The 25459-nt window shown below is 39.7% G+C and overlaps 1 protein-coding gene across 1 annotated transcript in view; it reads right to left on the reverse strand.

Moving 5' to 3' along the window:
• The window catches only part of DNAH14 (dynein axonemal heavy chain 14), a 325270-nt gene that overhangs the window by 110608 nt on the left and 189203 nt on the right, over positions 1-25459 (reverse strand). Inside the window, exons 43-53 of the mRNA XM_044916203.1 lie at positions 24834-24918; positions 21933-22162; positions 12531-12647; positions 10242-10400; positions 9000-9135; positions 7371-7432; positions 6323-6507; positions 5245-5373; positions 3711-3848; positions 2659-2826; positions 1531-1701 (exon numbers count right to left, since the gene is read on the reverse strand). Coding sequence (XP_044772138.1) covers positions 1531-1701; positions 2659-2826; positions 3711-3848; positions 5245-5373; positions 6323-6507; positions 7371-7432; positions 9000-9135; positions 10242-10400; positions 12531-12647; positions 21933-22162; positions 24834-24918 — 1580 coding nt within the window. The remainder of the gene's footprint in view (positions 1-1530; positions 1702-2658; positions 2827-3710; positions 3849-5244; positions 5374-6322; positions 6508-7370; positions 7433-8999; positions 9136-10241; positions 10401-12530; positions 12648-21932; positions 22163-24833; positions 24919-25459) is intronic.

The following is a 25459-nucleotide window of genomic DNA, read 5'->3' on the forward strand; positions in this document are numbered from 1 at the left end:
AAGACCGGGAATGGTTTTGCAAGTGGTTTTGTGTGTTGAGCATGAAGCACCCCGAACACCGCGAGCCAGACTTGGAAGACAAACCAAGGTCTAACTTTAGAGCTCAGGTTCTTTCTGCCGAACCACCTGTCTGTATCTGAAATGTAGACAGAAAGTCCAGTTCTTGCCCACAGCTTACATTTATAGAGCGCTTACTGTATGTCAGAAACTGTTCTAGACACAAAGGGGTGCCGCTGATTCTCAGGACAGCCTATAAGTGGGTATGGCTGCTACCCCAACTTCAGAGATGAGGGAACGGAGACACGGGGGGTCCCCTGCCAGGGCTCCACAGCTGCTCAGGGGATGGGCTGGGCTTTGAAGGTGGGCAGGGCCCATGGGGGTAGCCTCTATATTCAAGTGCTTCTCAGGTTGCCAGGGAAGAAAAGCGGGAATGGTACCCAAGTGCGCTGGGGAGTCTAGTCTCTGAGCAGGGGAAACGGGGTAAAAGTAGGGACAAGAGGGGTCTGAAGCATCAATGAAGAGCAGCAAGGACAGCAAGGACATCACCAAGGACAGCAGGCCAGGTCTGAGGGACTCCACAAGCGAGTGGAGGTGTGCTGGTCTAGCAGGTGGGAAAGGATCACCCCTGTGAGCTCAGCGGAGACATGGGAGGGTAGGGGCTGTGCGCTGACATGAACAATCACATCAAGGAGGAGCTGGGCTGGGCTGAGAGCAGAGAGCTCTCATCTGGGCTGAAGAGTAGAGAGCCTGGACTGAAAGGAAATAATGATGGGAGTGTCTCGAAAGTATTTTTTAAAAGCTTTCTGGATTTGGGACTAGTCTTAAACATACATATGTACACGTACACAGTACACACACACACACACACACGAACGCAGATCTACATGTATGTGTATACGCTGCATTCTGAGTTTATGTGCATGTCTGTATTTCTAGGTATAAGGTTCATACCCAAAAGTCTTTTTTTTTTCTGTTGTGAATTCATTATATTTCCTGGGCTCTTATGAACAGGACGAGAGAAAGCAGCACCACCAAAGAAGACAGAAAAGGAAGGAGGAGTCACCTCTGGAAGGAATTCCGAAGGACCCCGCCCCCCCCTAATTCTCTCGAGAGGAACTCACACCGCGGCCTCGTGAAGGCGCTGAACTCGCCCCTGTGCTTCCCCACCAGCTTGTGGCGTGGTTCAGTCTCCTGAACTGCTCTCCTTCCTTCTGGACTGGGAGCCCAGGGGCTCCGTGGAGACCAAAGTTCAAGGCGCTGGAGCTACGGGGACTGAGCGCTTCTGCCAGGCCTGGAGAAACGTGAGCTGTGTCAGGGCTTGAAGGCCAAACGCACGAGCAAGGGCATCAAGACTTTGTCATTTCCATCCCATCAAATCCATGTTCATTTAGACATTATCAAGTGGAAAATGGGATTGTTAATGATATTAATAATGTTGTTATTAATATTATAGAAACGCCTGAGGGCTTTTAGAAAACAACACTTTTGCCTGAGATACCATTTAAAATAATTTTTAAAATATAGGTTTACCTGAAAATAATTCTCAATTTCCTTTGAGAGAAGTTGATAGAAAAGCCCTTTTTCGGTATATTCCATTAGGCGATCGTGAAACACTCGGGTGGCTTCGTGAACTAAGAACAGAGCCGCCATCTGTCTGGAGTTAACGACGACCTTCTCGGCTTGCAGCAGTCCCAGGAGGAGCTATTAGGGATTGAAACCTAAGGTTTATTTTGAACATTAGCAGGTAGTCTGTGAAGCAGAGGCTCAATTTGTTCAGGTTTACGATTCCATACAAACAGAAGCGATGATCTGAGGTGAGAAGTGTCCATTTCTCCAAGTGATAAACTTGATTTTTGATGAGATGGGCAGGTTGTAACTCAGAGAAAACTGGCATGGCACACCCCCCTGGAGGGAAAGGGGCTAAGGCCCCCTCGGCCGGGCCTAGTGGAGGCCTCGCCAGCTCGGGAAGCCATGGGTCCTGACCACTGGGGCTGACTTGGAGCCAGGGGTGCAGGTGGTGACTGGGACATGCTTCTTCATGCAGGCATGTTCTAACATTCTGAATTGGATTAAAAGAATTTATAACCCATTTCAAACATGATAAGCACTATTTTGGACCACAGGTCCATGGCAAGGAGAGAAAGACCGAATTCAAAAATTGCTTTTCTTAATGTTTTAATTCTGAAAATTATTTGATCAAGGCTAGTGACTGAGTCAGCATGGTTGGCAACATTTCCTGTTATAAAAAGCAAGACTCACGGGAAATGCAAGCATATTTATGAAATGCATACAGGCTTTCATTTTCTGAGAGCTGCACTAATATCTCAGAAATAAAGCAAAACCAAAAGCCGTGTAATATCCTTGCCACTGCTTTCCCTGCTGAGACTCTCAGCCAATATTCTAACAGTCTGTGCGGCTTCATCACTGCATTCTCTGCAGGGCATTGTTTTAATGATTCTTTTTAAATGGCTCATGGGATAAACTGCTAATAAACAGCAAAACTCATCAACTTGGATTTCTTTTTCCCCCCTTCTCTAACAACTGAATGTTGACAGTGGAGCAAAGAGGAGAGAGAGAGAAAGAGAGTCAATTCAGTAAAATTACATTTCCTCAACTTACAATTTAAAGTTAAGCTAAAAAATGGATTTTAAAACACACCTTAAAGATATCTCGGAGATTAAAGAGGTAGTGGCATTTTGCTGGGGTTGGCAACATGTTCTGACATACTTGATAGTAGACAGCGAGAGAACAAGATATTATCTGATCCTTACTTTTCTGAACGTTGGATGTGAAGTTATTGATGGAGAAATACATTCCCAAATGAGCCTTTAAAAAGAAATTTTATAGTCAGCCTCAAAGTTTAAGCAGTTTCTTCCTAATTAATCCCTATTAAAGAGGAGATGTGTGTACTATCATGGAGGATTTATGACATTTAAAATGTTAGTAATTAGAATCCACTTTAAACCAAACAGACTAATACAAAGACACTGCAAGGGTCGCAAACCGGGGAAATTCTCCTTGGTCCGAGTTTGGTGAATGATCTAGAGGCAGGTGTTGCTGCGCTCTGGGGACAATTTATGCCCCACCTGAGTGTGTACCGGGAGTGCTGACAACTGTCCTGCCCCCTTGCTCTCCAGGAGAGGTTATGAGATGGAATACAAGGTGACAGAATTATTTTCTCATTTTGGGTTGGTGTATGTATATATATTCTTCTACATTAGGATTAAGAGTCAGACGCTTAACCAACTGAGCCTAGGTGCCCCTCAAATTTATTTTTCTCATCAAACTAGATTTCAAGTCAAGCCATTTTTCTAATCAGATATTTCAGATTTTCTTACTTTGTATTCTACAAAGAAACAAAGAGAACAAACCAGGATAGCAGAACTCTAGGCGAGCTTGTTAATAATGCAGACTCCTGAGCTCCATCCCAGATATGCTGGATTAGGGTCTTTGAGAATGAAGTCGTAGGATGCACATCTTACCCATGCATTAAACGTGTGCCACATGTATTTCTAATGCACACTGGCTTATGTTTCAGTTATTTAGAGGCAAATTACAACCACAGGCCAGAAAGGGGCGGGGGGGGGGAGACAAAACCCATCCCCTTGAGGGAATTTTCTTTCAATATCAGTGGTTTTAAGTTTTCACATCTTCTCTTATACTATGGAATTAAAATTCTTGTTCAATAGAAAATGAACTGACTGCATTACCTGGAAAATAGCGCGCAGGGCGCTCTGTGGAGGATGAGGCAGCACCAGGACGGAAAAGTGTTTGAGGAGACGCGGGCTGACGTGCCTCCTGACTGCTGCAGGGCCGCAGGCTGCCACTAGAGAAAGATCTTGAATGTTCTGTGGGAAGAGTGAAAAGGGCGAATACATGCATCTGTAGAAAGTGAAATATCACCCATTTCTCAGCCAGGTGGTGACTGGGACATGCTTCTTCATGCAGGCATGTTCTAACATTCTGAATTGGATTAAAAGAATTTATAACCCATTTCAAACATGATAAGCACTATTTTGGACCACAGGTCCATGGCAAGGAGAGAAAGACCGAATTCAAAAATTGCTTTTCTTAATGTTTTAATTCTGAAAATTATTTTCAGAATGAAAATAATTGATTTACTGCATGATTGCAGAAAAGATGATTTACTGCAAAAACAAAACCTGTGACCGCAATAGAAACTGATCTTCTTAGAAGTAACCGAAACCCTCAAATGCAATTTCGAGAGAGCTTCCTTCTAGGAGGCTTTCTAAATGTCATCAAGCCATAGCCTGACTTTGAAAAAGCAATTACTGGACACGGAGCAACATGCTGAGGCGAGTGGAGGACTCTGGTGATGAGGGAGGGCTCAGGAGCACGGAGCGAGTCCCCAGGGAAGCCAGGGTTGTGAGGGTCACGGCCTGTGGACACACCGTGCCTTCGGAGCACTGCAGAGCTGGCCTCGGTCCTGCAGACCGGCTCACGGGCTCATGGCGGGCTTTGTAACAGGCCGGACCCCGGCCACAGAAACCCCACAAGAGGCCAGTCTCCTGGATTTTCCCTGCCCGGGCTGCATCTGGATTCTTCTCTTGGCTGCGGGATAACGGGTGGTTCACATAGTCTGGTGTCTGAGCCGACAGGGTGGCGTCCAGGATCCCTGGCCCAGATTTGTCTGAGACGTGAAACTGTTTGTAATGCAGCCGTCTAATTCCACAGACAAAGTCAGTTCTTGAGCGCAGGGCTCGTGATTTCCAGAGAAGGAACCAAGTAAGGAGACAAGTGCATTTGCTTTTTCAAAAACTGCAGCCATTCTGACTAGTTCGAGGTAATGGAAACAACGGCCCAGGAATACCGCCCTGCGAATCTGTTGGACTGTGCAAGTGCTATGGAACATCCCTGATCAGTGATCTTGCAGAGAAAGACGCAGAGCGCTCTTACACAGACAGTAAGATGCACGTGCTGGGGTGCATTTTCGCTAGCTTTTCTCCTATGTGTTCACTGATGCTGCATAACCTGATGAGCTGCTGATGTGATTAATAATGGTGAGCATTTGACTCAGAAATTAAACCTACACGGCATACTTGGAATTTTCACTAACAGCGAATCCTACGGAGCCGTGTGGAATGACAAAGATGTCTTCGGCACGGTTCAGGTAGGGTTTCTGATGTGTTCTGTGTGTTCATCCCAAGTGTCTCAACTCACTCAACTCGGTTATGAACATTTAGTTCATTGTTAATGGGAACAAAATCTTTGTATATGCTGTACCTTCCAAGCGTTCTTCTCAGTGTTGTACAGACCTCCCATATCTAGTAACTGCCTGACCAGTTCCAGGGGTGGCTGAGCTCCGGACATATCTGGTTCCGGTACGTTCAGATCATCAATGAACAGGACAATCTTGAGCAAGACAAAAGGTTTTAAAACATATCACTTGGTGTTGCCTTTCCTTCAGTTACACATTAGGAATACTAACTACACTATGGTGTAAGAACAAAGTTATATGAAACGACATGCCTGTTTTTCTATTCAAAAGCAGGAGACCAAATTCCTTTTTGAAGAGATGACTTTAGACAACAGTAAGTTTTCAAAACAGCAGCCGCCCCCAACAAGGCTATTCTCTTGGTACCTTTCCCTTAGGCTTGCCTTCCTCTTATCGTCATGTTAAAAATAAGACAACAGGCCCCAAATGGGAGTCCCTGGTAAGCCCCAGGCCACCCAACCCAGACTTAATGACAGCTTCGGCTCTCCCAGGCTCTCCCAGAAGGGTATCTGAAGCCAGTCACTCAGCTCTAGGGAGGTCATCCTGACACACCCTGCCACCCCCAGAGGGAAGGTGACATCATCACAACCCACACGCTGTTTGCCAGGATAACTTGCTTCCTGCCCCCTGCCCCCCCCACCCCCGTCCCGCCCTTCTGCTTGTAGTCTTTCATTTTGTACAGCTCCTGGAAGCTCCTTTCTTTCTGCTAGTTGGATGCCTAGCAGATTCATGAGTAAGTGAGTAAAGCCAATAAATCCTTAAAATTTACTCAGTTGCATTTTGGTTTTTAACAGTCCCAACTCATGGTTGTGGGAAGAAAATGTGGTCAAATGCACCGTTACGAAACCATCTAAAGCATTTTCTGTCTTATCTGGTCATGTTTAATTTAGATTCCAGGAGCTTCTTTTGGCTTTAGTAATTCCAAATCTATATAATTGATCAGTATTATACTGATCAGTATTTATAAAGTGTATTCTTTAGCAATGTGCAGGGGTGCTTTCTCTGTTTATGATTATTAAATAAAACAAATCACATTATGCTAGAGTGGCAGAAGCAGATTAGTCAACAGGATGGGAGGCGTTTTACCCTGCTGTTCTTTGGTGCTCCAAGAGTGTCTTTGGTTCTTCTTACTAATTTCTTCAGGACCATCTCCTTGGCTTTGGCAGCTGTGGTACTGACACTAAAATTTACTGTTGAGACTATAATTCCTTTCTTATCACTTTTCAATGAACTTTCATCAGTTCTGACTGCTGGCTTTTTAATAGGCTTATCTGTTATGCCAAATATGGAAAGAAACACAAATTTAGAGTACTTTAACAGTATTTGTGATTTATTTTAAGGTGTTAGGAAATATGAACGTTACATAATTTTACTCTTTTGTTGTCATTTGCAAGAAATCACTCTGAGGACAATTCAGTGAGAGAAGGAGTACCAACTGTGAAATGTTTCCAGTGGTTTCCTCCCTTCCACGTGGTCTGCGGGGTCTCTGAGAACTCTCTGTAGTTTATGCACAACTGACACTGGTACCTTTTTATGACTTCAAAGTACTGGGATGTGCAAGACAGTATGTATCTACTGAAAGCACCCAGGAGAGGTTTAAAAGCAGCGTGCACCTGCGTCCACCAATCCTCCACAGGGGCCACTCGGGATGGTGCTATGGCAAATATAAAAGTAAAAACAAAACCAAAAACTCCTCTGGCAAGAACCTTCTGGCCAGGCAAGAACCTTCACGATCTGCAGCTGTCTGGAAGCTGCCCCTGCTTTTCCTCTTCAGAAATGGAGCGGCTGCTCCCAAACCACTCGGCCCGAGTTCTCCAGGAGGATCTGAGAACTCATCCAGTAACTTCTCCCCTGCATTACTCGGACAAGCATGAAGGAACAGGAGAGGCCAACACTGCCTCCAGGTGCTTCCAGACTTGGTCCAAAGTTCCCCCAAGACGCTGGGGTCCCCACTTGTGGGACACTCCGCCATCAGCACCCCAGCTGTTGGGCAGGGCACGGCAGTCTGAGGGGGGAGTGGGGATCTTTCAGGACTCTCGATTTTAAGCCATGAGTGGAAATCTGTTCATTCTGACATTCCAGACAAGCATGCAGTGACCTGATAGGAAGGAGTTTCACCCAACGTAATGCGTACCTCGACTTCCAGTGGCTGTCTTGTGGGTTTCAGAAAGCAAGATGCTGATATTCTGCTTCAGGCTATAGGAATAAAAGGTTTTCGAGATTCAAAATCAGCTTGCTTACCATAGTAGCCATACGAATAAAATATAATCAAAGTAGCAGTGTGTGCTGGGTTCTACCTCATTCTCCTACAAGAAAACAAATACTCTTTTTTCCTGCTTACACTTTCACAGAGAAGATCGTGCCACCACTGCCACATTAAGTCCAACACCACAGGATTATTCTCAAAAACAAACTGAACAAATCCTGGGGCGCCAGGTTACTGGTATCCCCGATGGGTAGTAAGCCACTAACTCACTGGTCCCTTTATAAAATGTGCTTTCCCTTGTGGATGACTCAAGGGAAACCCTTTCCACCTTTATTTTGGTCATGTCTTCAGGTATTTCTTTGTAATGTGATTTCTTTCTTAAAATCCAGTTCAGTTTAAATAGTGAGCCTATAGTAAGATTTCTTTTTTAGTGCCGTTATTTATGATTATAATAATTCAGATAAGGAATGATTCCTATGGCATTAAATGTTTCAAAAATTATTTCTCTGATTTTTTACAGCCTTATTTAAGTGTAGTAGGATTTATTCCAAAATCATTCATGTAACATGCAGGTGACAGTGCTCCGGCTACCAGTAGTGTTGGAAAGACAAGTGGGGGAATTCAAGATGTCTTGGGAAGACAGGACAGCTTTGGCGAGTGCAGGTGGGAGATGGGCTGCGGTTTGGGAGGAATCCAACAGTGTCATTTGTTTCAAACAACAGTGTGCTTCTCCCATATTTTAATTAGAATTAACTTTAAAAATTTGCATTTTATTTGCACAATTTAGAACTCTTTTTCATTGCTTCCCCCTCCCCCCCCCTTTCAGAAAGAGACACGGAGAAACAAAGTTCTTTGTAAAGAAATTTTTTCTTCAAGTAGCCTCCACACCAAGTGTGGGTGAAGCCTAACGGGCTGGGAACCCAGGACCCTGAGATCAGACCTGAGCTGAGATTAAGAGCCCCACGTTTAAAGAATATTTTATATTTGATAAGATGAAAATTCTAGTGCAAGAAAACTAATTATATGCAACACTTTTTTGGTATGTTTTAGGTGCATTTTTCCAAGAAGGAAAATAGTTTATAGCTGCACTTTGCTACGTAAGAAAAAGGAGATTTTAAATTTAGTTGTATTTAAAATAAACGTAAACATTCCTCATTTAAAGGAATTAATCTAGGTGTAAATACTTCGGAAAAGTACAGATTTTCTTCTTCACTTCTCTTTGGAAGAATTTTGCATTTTTACATAACAGGTTTGCTTTTTAAAACAAGGCATATGTAGGGGCGCCTGGGTGGCTCAGTTGTTAAGCATCTGCCTTCGGCTCCGGTCATGATCCCAGAGTCCTGGGATCGAGCCCCGCGTCGGGCTCCCTGCTCTGTGGGAGGCCTGCTTCTCCCTCTCCCACTCCCCCTGCTTGTGTTCCCTCTCTCGCTATGTCTCCCTCTGTCAAATAAATAAATAAAATCTTAAAAAAAAATAAAATAAAACAAGGCACATTTATATGTTAAAGCAAACTTTTTTTTTTTTACCAGACAAATCAAATTTAACGTTTAAATATACAACCTTGATTTTTTAATTTCATTGTATAGTAGGACTTCTCCTAAGATGGAGCCATATTTCACATCCAGTGCTCCAGGGCCCTCCAACTTCTGAAGCATTTCATTAATGGCACTGGTTTTCCCAACAGCAGGGTCTCCTGAGGTGAAAAAAAGACATTAGGTTAGATTTATAGCCAAGGAAATGAATAGATGCTAACATATTAAGATGAACCAGTAACATTTTATTTGAAAACTGCATGAAAAAGACGGATTCTTTTCTCCCTTTTTTATTTTTTAAAAATTTTTTATTGTTATGTTAATCACCATACATTACATAATTAGTTTTTGATGTAGCGTTCCATGATTCACTGCCTGTGCATAACACCCAGGGCTCCATGGTTAAGATTTGGGTAAATCAGGGAGTAAATACGAAATCCTCTCAAATTATTTACATCTCTTATAAAAGGACAGATTCAGAGTTAACCATTATTTTTAACTGAACGCTCATTTATGCCTATCGCAAATCTTTTTGCTTACAGCTAACGAAATTCATTTCCCTGAGAATTTTTGCCGGCACCATCTGGGGGAGAGATGTGATGACAAACTACTGCAGGGTCACGACTTTACAATTCACCGGATATTAAGAGTAAGAATTTTCTTAGGCCAAACTGGAGGCAAGGTAGGGATTGTCTGAGAGTTCCAGCCTCATTTTGCCTCAATATGTTCTGTACGGAACTCGGGAGCACTACCATGGCCCCTGGTGATGGGCAACACAGCGTAGGGAGCTGGGAAAGGTAAGGAAGGTGGGGCTGTATTGAATCACTCATGGGGTAACGTTCAATGACGGAAACCTTTGAGCAATGGGGTGAAGAACTGCGTGTGTAATTTTTTTTTTTTTAAATCAGGCAGGTTCTTTTCGTTTGTTCCTTGTATGTAATTATGTGAGTACATTTAATCAGACCATCAGGGACCCTCTAAGGCCGTCAGCCCAGAGGCTGTGCAGGCCGTGTGTGCATTGATCCTATAGTTCTACTTCTGGAATTTGTCTCGGAAGGAACAGAGGGATGAAGATTTATAATGTCCTCTACCAGCGAACGTGGGGAAATGGGCATTCATATACTGCTGATAAGAATATATATTGATATGGTGTCTAAAGCTTTTCAGGGAATATTTTTTCCCCCAGTTATAAAGTAAAATGTTTAGGCTAAATAATTACTAAGCCTGTTCCTAACTCTATAAATTCTCCTTTAAATCTTCTTAATACCTGTGAGAAGTACAGGGCAGAAATTCTTTAAAAGAAGGCTTATGAGGAAGGAAAGGGACACTGTATCTCTGGTGGCAATATGACTGATGCTCTCTCCAAATTCTGGGATCTTCAAGAGGTTTTCACTCGATCCTTCAGGGTCCACTAGTACTGATGTTCCTAAGGTAAAGTTAAAAAGTTTCAAATGACCTATAGATAAACGTTAATCTTTGAGGTACTAAATACTTTCCGGAAAAGTCTGTACATTGTACAGCTCTGTATAGAGCTGATGCCAGTGCCGGGGGGTCCCTGCTGATCTCAGCAGCTGTTCCTTCCACCTACACTCAGCTGGTGAACCAACCCCCCATTCCTCAGACTCTCCCACCGCCCGCACACAATGCCCCTTCTCCTCATCCTTCCCTCCAGCGAAAGGAAGAAAGCAGCTCTCCTGCTGAAGCCTCCTGCAGCCCTTTAGAAGAACTTCCCTTCCTGGGTAAGCCTTCTCCCCCCATTATCTGTCTTTTGTTTCTGTTGACTTTCCGATGTACAAACACTTATGTACCAGTATCTCCATCTTTTTATTGGTTGACCGACAGGAACTGACATTTATTTAGTAAAAACCAGTTGAATATGGGCAATTTTATATGAAATCAAACACACACACACTCACCAAAACTAAACCAAATCTCTCTTGATCCCACAGCTTCTTCCTCTCAGAAGGGCTCCCCACAACAGAGACCTCACTTGCTCATCTTGTAGTCACTTTTCTAATGTTAGACACACTCACATGGTGCACGATTCTAAAGTACATAAAGGTATGCGATCAACAGTCTCTTTCTCATTCCTGTATTCTAGAAACTAGGTCCCGTACTGTGTATGCTGGTCAGGAACTTTTAAAAATTGAGTACATTTTAGAGATGAATGTTATCATAGATTTCTTGCTAGTGCTCCAGCAATGGAGATTATGGTCTCTCCAGTCTTTTGCTGAGTTTATAGAATATACCCATGTCATTCTGCACACAGCTTCTCCCATGCAGAGTTGCTGGGTTAGTATAAACTGGCATATGATTTATAATTTTGATATATATTGACAAGGTGCCTTCCAGTGTTTTCATTCCAAAGCACCGTGTATCACTAATGGCATTTCTGAGAATCTTCCTGGATTCTTACATGAACAAAATGTGGAGTTTTGTTATGTTTTTGTTTCTGGTGCCAGAGACTGGTCTGGTACCAGGACCTCTGATTTACTTTGCACAGGCTCTATTGAAGATGATATTGTGATGGTCTGACATTTAGATTCCTGTTATAGGTTGGCTTTGAAAGCTTGGGAGGGTTTTAGTTTCTTCTAAGCTTGTTGCCTACAATTAGGATAAGGTGGGACCAGAGGAAGTGGTATCTCAGATGTGGAGATTGCCACAGGAATGGTAAACTAAGATACTGAGTTACATGCATTGGTATTCAGTTGTGTTTTTGTACGTAGTAGTAAAAGCTAAGGATTAAAATAACCAATATAGCACTAACATATGATATACAACTCGGAGGTTTTAAATAAATACAATCATCCACTAATACTTACTGTGACAAATATTATACAATAGAATGCTGGTATAAATTAATTCAAAATTAGAACTTTCTGGATGCTTCGTAATTATGATACCTCTGGTTTTCTGCCAGAAAGTCTTATAACCAAACTTTGAAATTCACTGAGGAGAGAAACCTGACCTCAAAGAAATTCAAGTTAATTTGCATTTATTGAATTTCTTAGATTTGCAAGAACTCTAAATGAAGCTTGATCATTAAGTTCCTGCCTCAAGCTTCAACCAAGCTCTTGTGGTACAGCAATTTTCTGTATCTTTGTTTTCTATAAGTATGCAGAAGATGGAGAATAAGAACAATGAGGCATTTATGGATATTTGTGAAGGTATGATTCTTCTTTTCTAATTAGCTGTTTCTTTTATAATCAAGTGTAGTTCTTATATATATGCTTTTCCTATTTTAAAAGAGGTCCTCTCCCTTTTCTGCTTTCAATAACCACAGCTAATTAAAATACTAAATATTTCTACTAATAAAACTTTCAATGAGCTATAGTTTTACAATGCACAATTGACTCAATCAAATAGATTCCAGTTTCTCAGAAAGCAATACTCAGGGGTTATTTTCTTAAAGGCATGCTTCATAAACATAGATCTAAACTGGTTCTGCACAAACTTGGAACAGATCAATCATCAAAGTTGCTGATATAACTTTTCTATATAAAGTACTCTCAACATTTTAGAAAAGTTAAAGTATGATTCTTGTAATTCTTCTTACCTTTTTGAATTAGTGTCTGAATACTAGGAAGTAATTCTGACCATGGTATGAATTCGCATTGCTGTAAATCCACAAAATAGCCAAAGATAGAACGTTTACCGGATGGTAGATTGATGCCTACATTTGAAAATGAAAAATAAATAAATCTAGTAAGAAAGGTTCATTTATGGAATGTTTCATTGATGATATGATCTCTATGTGAAAAATCTGATTGTTGAATCAGAAATAATAACTATTCACCGAGGGTATATCATCCTTTTTTTCCTTCTGATCTTTAATTGTCTTTTTATATCCAGAAAGCAAGGTGAATCATGATCTGATATCCTTTGAAATCTTACCCAGAAGTTCTGCTTATTATCACGTGTTGGATATCATTAAATGACAGTGATATACTGGTTTTAGTCAAACCAGTGTATTAGATAACTTTGCCACTTATTTGTAAAGCACATTTGTTTTTCCATTATAAAAGTAATAAATTTTCTTAATAGATTCCAAAAAATACAGAACAATAAAAGCAAAAGAATTTAGTCATGGCTTCACCATATGAAGATAATAGTGTGAATATCTGATACAGTTCTTTGAATCATTTATAAAATTTTTATATACCAGAAAATTCATTTTTGGGGAGTATACAGTTCTAGGAGTTTTTTGCTGCCTGAATGTATTTTGTAATCACCATAATGGATGAGATAACAGAACAATCCTAAAACCCTAGAACAACTCCCTAGTGCTACCCCTTTTGTCTTCTGTCCTAACCCCTGGTAACCACCCATCTGGGTTGTTTTGTTCGTTTGTTTTGTTGCTACTGAGTCGTAGGAGTTCTATCTATATTTGGGATACTAGACCACATATATGGTCTGCAAATGTTTTCTCTGCTCCATAGGCTGCCTTTTTATTCGGTTGTTTCCTTGGTTGTGCAGAAGCTTTTCAAGTTTGTGCAGTCCCATTTGCTTATTTTTTGCTTGTGTTGCCTTTGCCAATTCCAAAAAATCATTGCCGAGACCAGTGCCAATTCCTTCTAGGAATTTTATAGTTTCAGGTCTTACATTTACATCTTTAATCCGTTTTGAGTTAATTTTTGTCACTGGGGTGAGATAGGGGTCCAACTTCATTATTCAGTTTGCATGCGAATATCCAGTTTTCCCAATTCTGTTTATTGAAGAGACTATCTTCCTGGTGTCTTTGTCAAAAATTGGTTGGCTCAGGGCCCCTGGGTGGCTCAGTCAGTTGGGCGTCTGACTCTTGGTTTTGGCTCAGGGCATGATCTTGCAGTTGTGAGATCAAGTCCCGCAATGGGCTCTGTGCTCAGCGTTGAGTCTGCTTCAGCTTCTTTCTTCCTCTCCCTCTGTCCCTCCCTGCTTGCCTGTGTGCTCTCTCTCCCTCTCTCTCTGAAGTGAATAACTTTTAAAAAAATTGGTTGGGTATACGGGCATGAGTTTACTTCTAGACTCTATTCTGTTCTATTGGTCTATGTGTCAGTTTTCAATGCCAGCACCATACTGTTTTGATTTTTATTGCTTCGTAATACAGTTTGAGATAAGGAAGCATGATGCCTCCAGCTTCGTTCTTCTTCCACAGGATTGTTTGGCTCTTCAGTCTTTTCTGGTTCCATATGAATTTGAGGATTGTTTTATCGATTTTTGTGAAAAATGTCACTGCCATTTTAATAGGGGTAGCACTGAATCTAAGATGGCTTTGGGTAGTATGGACATTTTAACAATATTAATTCTTTCAATTCATAAGCACAGACTATTTATTTGTGTCTTCTTTGATTCATTTCATCAATGTCTTGTAATTTTCAGTGTACTGATCTTTTATCTCCTTGGTTAATTTATTCTTAGGTATTTTATTTTTTGATGCACTTATAAATGGCACTATTTTCTTAAACTCTTGTTCAGCTAGTATATTGTTAGTGCATAGAAACACAAGTGATTTTTGTGTGTGATTTTGAATCCTGCAACTTTACTGAATTTATTAGTTCTAAAAGTTTTTTGGTGGACTCTTCAGGATGTTCTGTATAAAAGATCATATCATCTGCAAGCAGAGACAATTTTTCTTCTTCCTTTCCAATTTGGATGCCTTTTACTTCTTTTTTTTTTCCCATTCTTTTCAAAGATGTTTTATTTATTTTCTCTCATCTTTTTTTTTTTTTTTGCATTATGATAAGTGCCCTCCTGACTCCCCATCATTGACCTCCCTCTGGTGACCATCAGTGTGTTCTCTAGAGTTAAGAATCTATTTCTTGGCTTGTCTCTCTCTCTTTCCATGTGTTTGTTCGGTTTCTTAAATTCCACATATGAGTGAAATCATATGGTATTTGTCTTTCTCAAGACTGACTTATTTCACTTAGCATAATATGCTCTAGGTCCATCCATGTTGTTGCAAATGGCAAGATTTCATTCTTTTTTATGGCTATGTAACAGTCCATTGTATGTATATACCACATCTTCTTTTTCCATTCATCAGCTGATAAACACTTGGGTTGCTTCCATATTTTGACTATTGTAAATAATGCTGTAATAACCACTGGGGTGCATATATCCCTTTGAATTAGTGTTTTTGTATTTTGGGGGTAAATACCCACTAGTGTGATTACTGGATCATAGGGTAGTGCCATTTTTAATTTTTTGAGGAACCTCAGTACTGTCTTCCACAGCGGCTGCACCAGTTTGCATTTCCACCAATGATGTACAAGAGTTCCTCTTCTCCACATCCCAGCTGACACTTGTTGTTTCTCGTGTTTTTGATTTTAGCCATTCTGACTGGTGTGAGGCGGTATCTCATTGTGGTTTTGATTTTCATTTCCCTGATGACAAGTGATGTTGAGCATCTTTTCATGTGTCTGTTGGTCATCTGTATGTCTTCTTCGGAGAAGTGTCCTGTTCATGTCTTCTGCCCATTTTTTAATTGGATTATTTGTTTTTTGGGTTTGAGTTATATCAGTTCTTTATATATTTTGGATGCAAACCCTTTATCATATATGTTATTTGCAAGTATCTTCTCCCATTCCATAAATTGCCTTTTAGTTTTGCTGTTTCCTTTGCTGTGCAGAAGCTTTTTATTTTGATTAGTTTATTGCTTTTATTTCTCGTCTCAGGAGACATATCTAGAAAAATACTGCTACACCCATGTCTAAGAGGTTACTGTCTGTGTTCTCCTCTAGGATTTTTATGGTTTCAGGTCTCACATTTAGGTCCTTAATTAATTTTGAGTTTATTATTGTGTATGGTATAAGAAAGTGGTCCAGTTTCATTCTTCTGCATGTGCCTGTCCAGTTTTCCCAGCACCATTTGTTGAAGAGACTCTCTTTTTCCCATTGCATTTTCTTTCCTGCTGTGTTGAAGATGTATTGACCATATAATTATGTGTTTATTATTTTTTTAGAGATTTTACTTATTTGAGAGAGAGAGAGAGTTGGGGGGAGGGGAAGAGAGAGAAGGAGAAGCAGGCTCCCCACTGAGCAGGGAGCCCTACTCGAGGCTTGATCCCGGGACCCTGAGATCATGACCCAAGCTGAAGGCAGACACCCAACCAACTGAGCCACCCAGGTGCCCCTAACTGTGGGTTTATTTCTGGGCTCTCTATTCTGTTCTATTGATCTATGTGTCTATTTTTATGACAGTACCATACTGTTTTGCTTACTACAGCTTTGTAATATAACCTGAAGTAAGGTATTGTGATGCTTCCTGTTTTGTTTTTCTTCTCAAGACTGCTTTGGCTATTTGAGGTCTTTTGCAGTTCCATACAAATTTTAGGACTGTTTTTTCTAGCCCTGTGAAAAATGCCATTGATATTTTGATAGGGATTGCATTAAATCTGTAGATTGCTTTAGATAGTAGAGACACCTGAACAATATCTGTTCTTCCAACCCATGAGCATGGAATGTCTTTGCATTTCTTTATGTTATCTTCAGTTTCTTTCATCAGTGTTTTAGAGTTTTCAGAGTACAAGTCTTTTACCTCTTCAGTTAGGTTTATTCCTAGATATTTTATTGGTTTTGGTGCAATTTTAAATGGGATTGTCTTCTTAACTTCATTTTCTGCTGCTTCATTATTACTGTATAGGAATGCAACAGATTTCTGTACATTGATTTTGTATCCTGTGACTTTACTGAATTCATTTATCAGTTCTAGTAATTTTTCAGTGGAGTCTTTATAGTTTTCTATATTTAGTATCATGTCATCTGCAAATAGTGAGAGTTTTACTTCTTCCTTACCAGTCTGGATGCCTTTTATTTCTTTTTATTGTCTGATTGCTATGGCTGGGACTTCCAGTACTGTGTTGGATAAGAGTGGTGAGAGTGGACGTCCTTGTCTTGTTACTGACCTTAGGGGAAAAGCTCTCAGTTTTTTCACTATTGAGCATGATGTTGGCTGTGAGTTTCTCATAGAAGGATTTATTATGTTGACCTACTTTGCAGTTATTTATTTTTGTTGCCTAATTTTTCTGGCTAGAACTTTCAGTATTATGTTGAATTGGAGTAGTGAGAACCTTTGTCTTATGCCTGATCTTAGAGGAAAAGCTTTCACTCTTTAACCATTGAGTATGATGTTAGCTGTGAGCTTGTTATTTATGGCCTTTTTGATGTTGAGATACGTTAATTCTATATCACATTTGTTTGGCATTTTTATCATGAGATGATGTTGGATTTTGTCAAATGCCTTTTCTGCATCTATTGAAATAATATGTTGTTAATCTTTCCTTTTTTTTTAATGTGATGCATCATATTTATTGGTTTGCATAAACTTAACCATCTTTGCATCCCAAATCCTGCATGATCATAGTTTGTAATTCTTTTAATGTGCTGTTGAGTTTAGTTTGCTCATTTTTGGGGAAAATTTTTGTATCTGTATTCATTAGGAATATTGGCTTGTAGAGTTGGGTTTTTTTTTGTGGTGTTATTATCTGGTTTTGGCATTAGGGTAATGCTGCCTTGTAAAGTGACTTTGGAAGTTTTCCTTTGTCTTCAATTTTTTTTGGAAGATTTTAAGAAGGACTGGTGTTAATTCTTCTTCAATGTTTGATAGAATTCACCAGTGAAGCCATCTGGTCCTGGACTTGTGTTTGATGGGAAGTTATTTGCTTACTTATTCAATCCCATTACTTGTTTAGGTCTGTTCAGATTTTCTATTTCTTCATGATTCACCCTTGGCAGATTGTATGCTTCTAGGAATGTCCGCACTTATTGTGGGCTATCTAATTTGTTGTTGTATAATTGTGCATAGTACTGTGTTACGATCTTTTGTATTCTTATGGTGTCTATTGCAATGTCTCTTTGATTTCTCACTTTATTAGAGTCTTCTTTTATTTTTTCCTTAATCTAGGTAAAGGTTTGTCAATTTTGTTTATCTTTTCAAAAAAACCTGCTCTTTGTTTCATTGATCTTTTCTATTGTTTTTCTGGTCTCTTTTAATTCATTTCTACTCTGATCTTTGCTATTTCTTTCCTTATGCTAACTTTAGGCCTAGTTTATTCTTCTTTTCCTTTTTCTTTGAAGTGTAAAGTCAGATTATTTGAGAACTTTTTTTTATCATCATGTAAGCATTTATTGCTATAAAATTCCTGCTAAGAAATTTTTATTGAAACCCATAAGTTACTGCATGCTGTGTTTCCATTTTTGTTTCTCTCAAGGTTTAAAATTTTTTTAATTGATATTTCAGAAGTGTGTCATTTAATTTCTACATATTTTTAATTTTCTAGTTTTCATCAAGGTATTGATTTCTAGTTTCATTCCACTATGGTAAGAAAAGATACTTGGTATAATTTTCAATCTTATTAATTTGTTAAGACTTCTTTTGTGACCTAACACATGATCTATGCTGGAGAATATTGCATTTGTGCTTGAGAAGAATGTGTAGTCTGCTGCTGTTGGATTGAATTCTCTCTATATATCTGGTAGGCCCATTTTCTCTAAAGTATAGCTCAGTTCCAATATTTCCTAATTGATTTTTCTCTCTGAACAATCTATCCATTGTTTAAAGTGGGGTATTAAATTCCCCTATTAATGGACTGGTCTCTATTTCTTCACATCTGTTAGTATTTGCTTAATAAGTTTAGGTACTCTGATGTTGGGTACATATACATTTACAGTTGTTATATCCTCTTGATGAATTGACTCCTTTATTATCACTTAACGACCTTGTCTGTTGTTACACTTTTTGACTTAAAGTCTATATTGTCCAATATAAGTGTAGCTTAGCTACACCTCTCTTTCAGTTTTCCATTTGCATGGACTATCATTTCCCGTCCCTGCAATTTGAGCTTCTGTGTGTCCTTGAATCAGAAGTGAATCTCTTGTAGGCAGCTCTTGTTTTAAAAATCCATTTATATACTCTACATCTTTTGATTGCAGAATTTAATCCATTTACTTTTAAAGTAATTTTGAGAAGCAAAAAGACTAATGTCATCTGATTGTTTTCCGGCTGTTTTGTGGTTCCCTTGTTCCTTCTTCCTCTCTTCCTTTGTGAACTGATGATTTTTCCTAGTGGTATACTTTAATTTCCTTTTCTTTATCTTTTGTGTATCTACTGTTGGTTTTTGGTTTGTGGTTACCATGGAACTTACATAAAACATCTTTTAAGCTGATAACAAGTTAATATCAATCACATGCAAAAACGCTTTTACCCTCCACTCACACTGTATGTTTTCCATGTCACAATTTATCTCTCTTTATACTGTGAATCCATTACACATCTAAGCGGCTATAGTAATTTTTAATGTTTTGGGTTTTAATTTTTATACTAGAGTTAAGTGATTCATACACCACCACCATATTACAGTATTAGAGCATTTGAGTTTGACTATATACTTACTTTTACCAATGTGTTTTATAATTTCATATGTTTTCCTGCTTCTAATAAACATTTTCACTTCAGTTTGAAGAACTCTTTTTAGCATTTCTTGTAGGGCAGGTCTAGTGGTGATGAACTCCCTCAGCTTTTGTTCATTTGGGAAAGTCTTTATCTCGCCTTCATTTTTTTTTTTAAAGATTTTATTTATTTGAGAGAGGGAGAGAGAAAGAGAACAAGCAGGGGGAGCAGCAGGCAGAGGGAGGGGAGAAGCAGACTCCTCACTGAGCAGGGAGCCCGATGCAGGACTTGATCCCAGGACCCTGGGATCATGACCTGAGCTGAAGGCAGACGCTTAACCGACTGAGCCACCCAGGCACCCCTCAATTTACTAATTCTTTCTTTGATGGTCCCAAGGGTAGAGTTCATCTGGTCTACTGACTCTTTCACTTGAATGACTACAGAATTTCTATCTGGTCCTTTTTCATAGCCATATGTTCTATTTTCATTTCCAATATTTTTTTTTCCTTCATATATGCTTATTTATTTAAAAAATCTTTATCTTTCAAAAAAGAACCCTAAATACATTTATATTAAAGTCTGTTAGGCTATAATAATTTCACCTAGAATGAATTAATTTAATGATAGGTGATTTTATTGGTAGACTTTCTTAGTATTAATTATTTTGTGTTTTACAATTTTGTTCATAGGATGACTAGGATGACTACAAGTGGGAGGTTTCTGGACTCCCTTTTTCCTCTTCTCATTTCTATTCTGATGGTTTTGTACTTTTTACGATTGCGACCACCTGCCTCTCCTTTCATTCCTACACCCCGTCTCAAACTAGCTTTTCTATTGGTACTTCAGATGACAAAACAAAATTTCATATTCATCATTTTAAGATAAACAATCTAACATGATGTATAATTTATTGTCTTGTCTTTAGGTTCACAGGGAGAAGACATAATGGAATTTGAGGTATTTCTGCCTGACAAATAAATCAGGCAGTTTGTTTATCTTAGGAGTTAGCAATATCCAGTTGAATCACTAAGTTCAACAACAAATTAACATGCAATGCTTTGATATTAAAAGTTAATTTCTGGGGCACCTGGGTGGCTCAGTCAGTTAAGCATCTGCCTTTGGCTCAGGTCATGATCTCAGGGTCCTGGGATCGAGCCTGGCAACGGGCTCCCTGCTCGGTGGGGAGTCTGCTTCTGCCTCTCCCTCTGCCTGCCACTCTCCCTGCTTGTGCTCTCTCAAATAAATAAGTAAAATATTTTTTAAAAAGTTAATTTCCCGGGCGCCTGGGTGGCTCAGTTGGTTAAGCGACTGCCTTCGGCTCAGGTCATGATCCTGGAGTCCCAGGATCGAGTCCCATATTGGGCTCCTTGCTCAGCAGGGGGTCTTCTTCTCCCTCTGACCCTCCCCCCTCTCATGTGCTCTCTCTCTCTCATTCTCTCTCTCAAATAAATAAATAAAATCTTTAAAAAAAAAGTTAATTTCCCATGATTCACTGTATCAATAACTAATGAAGTACTGTATGGTGACTAACGTAACAACAAAAAAAAGTTAATTTCCATAGGAAATAACATAAGACTTTGTGATCAAAGATATCTTAAGTAGAACTTTTACAAATAATTTCAAAAGGATACTTTAAGAGTTAACATCACACAAACTGGTCAAATCCGTACTTTTGGTAAATATTTTTAGCTCTCATCTTTATTTAACAAAGTTCTTCTAAATATATTCATGTTCACTATTTTGTGTCTTTTTGGTCCCTGCACCAAGGATCTCTTCATCTGTTCCAAGTTCCTTTAATCAGTAACAGCTAATTGGGAAGGCTTACCATTCCAGAATATTAGAATAGATTACATTTGTTAGAACTGACTCAAAAAACACACATAATAAAGAAATCTAAGACTTCATAAAATAATTTTTACAATATTAGTCTTTAAAAAGTAAATGAAGCTACAACCTACAGAAGTTCCTGGTGCATGATGATATGTGTAATACAGATCCAGCTATATGGCTGGTGGGCTCAACTGGGCTGAGACCATAGTTTCAAGGCTTTATCTTTGTTCTTCTGTCTTACTTGTGTTAAAGCTTCCTTAGAAACAAGAATCAACTAGGAATCGAATATACTTCAGTCTCTTTTTGCTGGAGTAAGAGTACTGGAATGTGCTTTTACCTTTAATCTCACATTTTAAAAGATGGGCCTTTTAATTTGAGCCCAACCATAAAGAGTTTCAAACTAATTTTTTAAGGGGGGGGAGGGCAGAGGGAGAGAGAGAATCCGTCTCACAACCCTGAGATCATGATCTGACCCAAAATCAAGAGTCAGACCCTTAATTGACTGAGCCCACCCAGGTGTCTCTCTTTTTTTTTAATTTTATCCAGAGATTTATATTGGCTCTGACAAAGTATCTGTGTTTTTTTTTTTTAAGTAGGCTCCACACACAGCAAGGGGCCCAACATGGGGCTTGAACTCATGACCCTGAGACAAGACCTGAGCTGAGATCAAGAGTCGGACTGAGCGGCTGACTGAGCCACCCAGATGCCCCCAAACTAATATTCTAAAGTAAGCATGATTATGACTGCTTCCCCCAGAACTTACCTATATGTGGATTGCTTTCAAATAATTCATGCACAAGGTTGTCAAAATCGTAGGTCACTCTGGCAGGAGTATCAGGCTCGTGGCTCGGATACAGTACTGTGTCATCTTCATGCTCATCCTCACGCTTTAAAGTTCCTCCAAACGCCCAAGTAAATGCAAACACGAAGAGCTTTTGAAGCATAATTTTTAATTTATCAGGGTTCTTCTCCAGATACCATGTATTTTCAGCTCTGGGGCAGACACATGTGGAAGGGTGAGAGTTAAAATTTTTAGAAGGAAGTTCAGTGATTTCAATATCATGTCAAAGTTTCATTATTAAAAATTGTAATACAGTTAGGTGTTGACATAAATGTTTTAAGGTTAATGTACAATTTTCATTGATAAGTCATGTAAATTATACACTGCTACTATTTTTAAGGTACCATTTGTATAAGAGATTTGTAGTCAACCTTTATTTCATTTATTTAGTACAAATGATTCACTTTTATTTATTAGATCAGTTTATTAGTTGAGAGTTTACCTATCTTTTGGGAGAGGATCTGGTCTCTCTATACAAAAACATAAGTGAATAGTCCCTCACTCTGTATTCCTCTCAACCAAGTTCTAGAGGCTGATCTAGTTCTACCTGGCTAAAGCCAGGCCCTGTGAGTCTGAGGAAAGTCTCGTCCAGTCTGGGCCAGCAAGGTCACCCTGGTCTGTGGACCCTGAGGCTCTCTAGTGACAGCGTTGATGCTGATGGACTGAATGAGAGGTTTGAGCTTGATTTCAAGGCATTTAAAATAGTTCAGCATTTATTGGCAATCATGAATGTCCAATGCACATGTACCATTCTATTTAAAATTTCTAGTCATGTGTGATAGTTCATTCAGCAAATATTTACTGAATTCCTACTATGTATCAGCTCCCCAGGACAAAGTGAACATGACCCCTTCTCTCCACAAGAACATGGATGCTAAGCCACGATGTGAGTAAGGAAGGCAGTCACACATGCTGGGCGCAGCGGTGGTAGAGGGGACTGCGTCAGCCTGCGGGAGGCAGGGACAGCCTCCGGGGAGAAGTGACAGGTGATCGGGGACGTGAAGACTGAGTGAGATTTGGCAAAATGTAGGAGGATTAACATTTCCAGCACAAGGAACACATGTGCCATGACCAGGAGGTCAAAGGATCAAGGCTGGTTTGAGGAACTGAGACAAGAAGCTGGAGTCGGTGCAGAGGTCGGCTTTCAGGCTCTACAAGGCTTCTGTCCTTCCATTCTGAGTGTAATGGGAAGGCATGAAATGCCGATAAAAAAGAAACATTCAAATTTGTTATTTATTTATTGTAGTGTATGTTTCTTTAAAAACCGAACAACTGCAGGGCATCTGGGTGGCTCAGTCGGTGAAGCCCCCTCTGCCGTCAGCTCAGGTTATGATCTCAGGGTCCTGGGATTGAGTCCCGCATCGGGGTCCCTGCTCAGTGAGGAGTCTGCTTCTCCCTCTGTCTCTCCCCCCTGCTCATGCTCTCTCTCTCCCTCTCTCTCTCAAATGAATACATTTTAAAAAACCTTAAAAAAATTGAACGTCTGCATATAAATACCAGGAGACAAGTACACGCATATTAATCGTAGTAGAATTTGTCATAACAAAAACTGAAAACAACATATATGTCCATCAACAGGTTTATACAATGGACTAGTAGACAGAAGTGAAATGAAGAATCCCTACATGCACAATGAATTAATCATAGAACACTGAACAAAAAAATGTAAGTCACCCAAGAACACAGTGATTGCATTAAAGTTTGAAAACATGTAAAGGTGAAAAGTACGTTGTTCGGAAATGTACTGATAAATACAAAATCCAGGCTGGTAGTTACCTCAGATGATGGGATGGCATAAGATCTGGACAGATACACAAGGGACCTCAAAGATAAATCACAAGTGTTTTCTAGAGCTATGTAGTGTGTACAGGGATGTTTGTATACCGTTTGTATATTGCACATACTTTACAAATATTCTTTTGTGGCTACTCACCATTTAACAAAAATTTACAATAATGTATAGCTGTCATGTTGAGAATGGACTAGAAGAACTGGGAAAACCAACTGGGAGGCTCTTGCAACAGGACAGGTAGGAAACAGTGAAGGTTTGGGCAGGATGCGGACAGTGAAGATGCGGACAAGAGGGGGAATCAAAGGGGAAGTTGACAGAGTAAAAACCGCATTTAAATGTTCTGTCATTTATTTTTTTTTCAAAGATTTTATTTATTTGACAGAGAGAGAGAGAGAGGGAACACAAGCAGGAGGAGTGGGAGAGGGAGAAGCAGGCTCCCGGCTGAGCAGGGAGCCCGATGAGGGGCTCGATCCCAGGACCCTGGGATCATGACCTGAGCCGAAGGCAGATGCTTAACCAACTGAGCCACCCAGGCATCCCCAAATGTTCTGTCATTTAAAAGAAAATGTGACATGAATGTGTCAGGGCCTTGTAATGGGATGCAGGAAGGCCTCAACAGTGGCTCTATGTACCAGGCACTACTGTAGACATGTAGCACATCACATAATTATTCTAGTTTTATAAATGACAAAATCAAAGCTTAAAAATATTTAGTAACTGGCTCAACATTTCTCAGGTCATAAATGGCAGATTCATGAAATAAATTCATGCCAATTTTATTCCTTTCTCAAATATGTACAGAGTCTGCACAGATGTATTCATATTATCCAATTTACTTAGCATCAAAATCTGGTGAACTCGCATTAGATACCCAAGGGCTCTATTTAAGCTGCAGTAAGATAAATTTAAGTGAATTTTGATATTATAAGTCACAAAGGTCCTGGTTTATTGACGGGTAATCCTGAGCTTGCTTGAGGGTCTGTCACTTAGTAGGTACTTAAACAGTTGTCTGTTGAATGAAGGTAACTGACCTCTTTTTTATACTCTTGAATTTGACAGAAACTTTTGAATGTGAAGAACTTTTCTCCTCAGTTAAAATGTCCTTCAAATCTTCACCTAAAAGGGAAGAGTTTTTTTTCACAGTGAACAACAGACCCCAAATTTACCTGGTAACTTAGTGAGGTTTAACCTTCAACATTGTTTCATTTGTGAATTGTCACAGAACATCTTTCTTTCACGCATTATCACGTAGGTACCTTATCAGACCAAAGTGGGAGTTACCTTTCTAAGAGAAGAGGAGCAGAGAATGTACCTGCAATTGTCTGAAGTGATTCTAATCTATTTGAAGCATAAATCGACATACTTTTTTCTTCATTCTATTCTAGCAACTTTTTTGTAAGTTGGATCGTTCCAACATGAAAACTTTAGGACATTCAGGTAACTACCTCCAAAAGTGGTGTACATTACAAACTAAATAGTAAATGGGTCCTAATGAAGTGAAGGATTAGAAAAGAAAGCTATGTAATTTCAAATAATGAATTTACTAAAACAAACATCAAACAGGTGCACTTTAGGCAGGTTGTACCCATGTCCCTCCTACCCCCGTCACCCACCTGTTCTGTCCAGGTCATGCACGCCGCAGAGGAACAGAGAGAGT

The sequence above is a fragment of the Neomonachus schauinslandi genome, chromosome 6, assembly GCF_002201575.2.
Source record: "Neomonachus schauinslandi chromosome 6, ASM220157v2, whole genome shotgun sequence".
Taxonomy (NCBI): domain Eukaryota; kingdom Metazoa; phylum Chordata; class Mammalia; order Carnivora; family Phocidae; genus Neomonachus; species Neomonachus schauinslandi.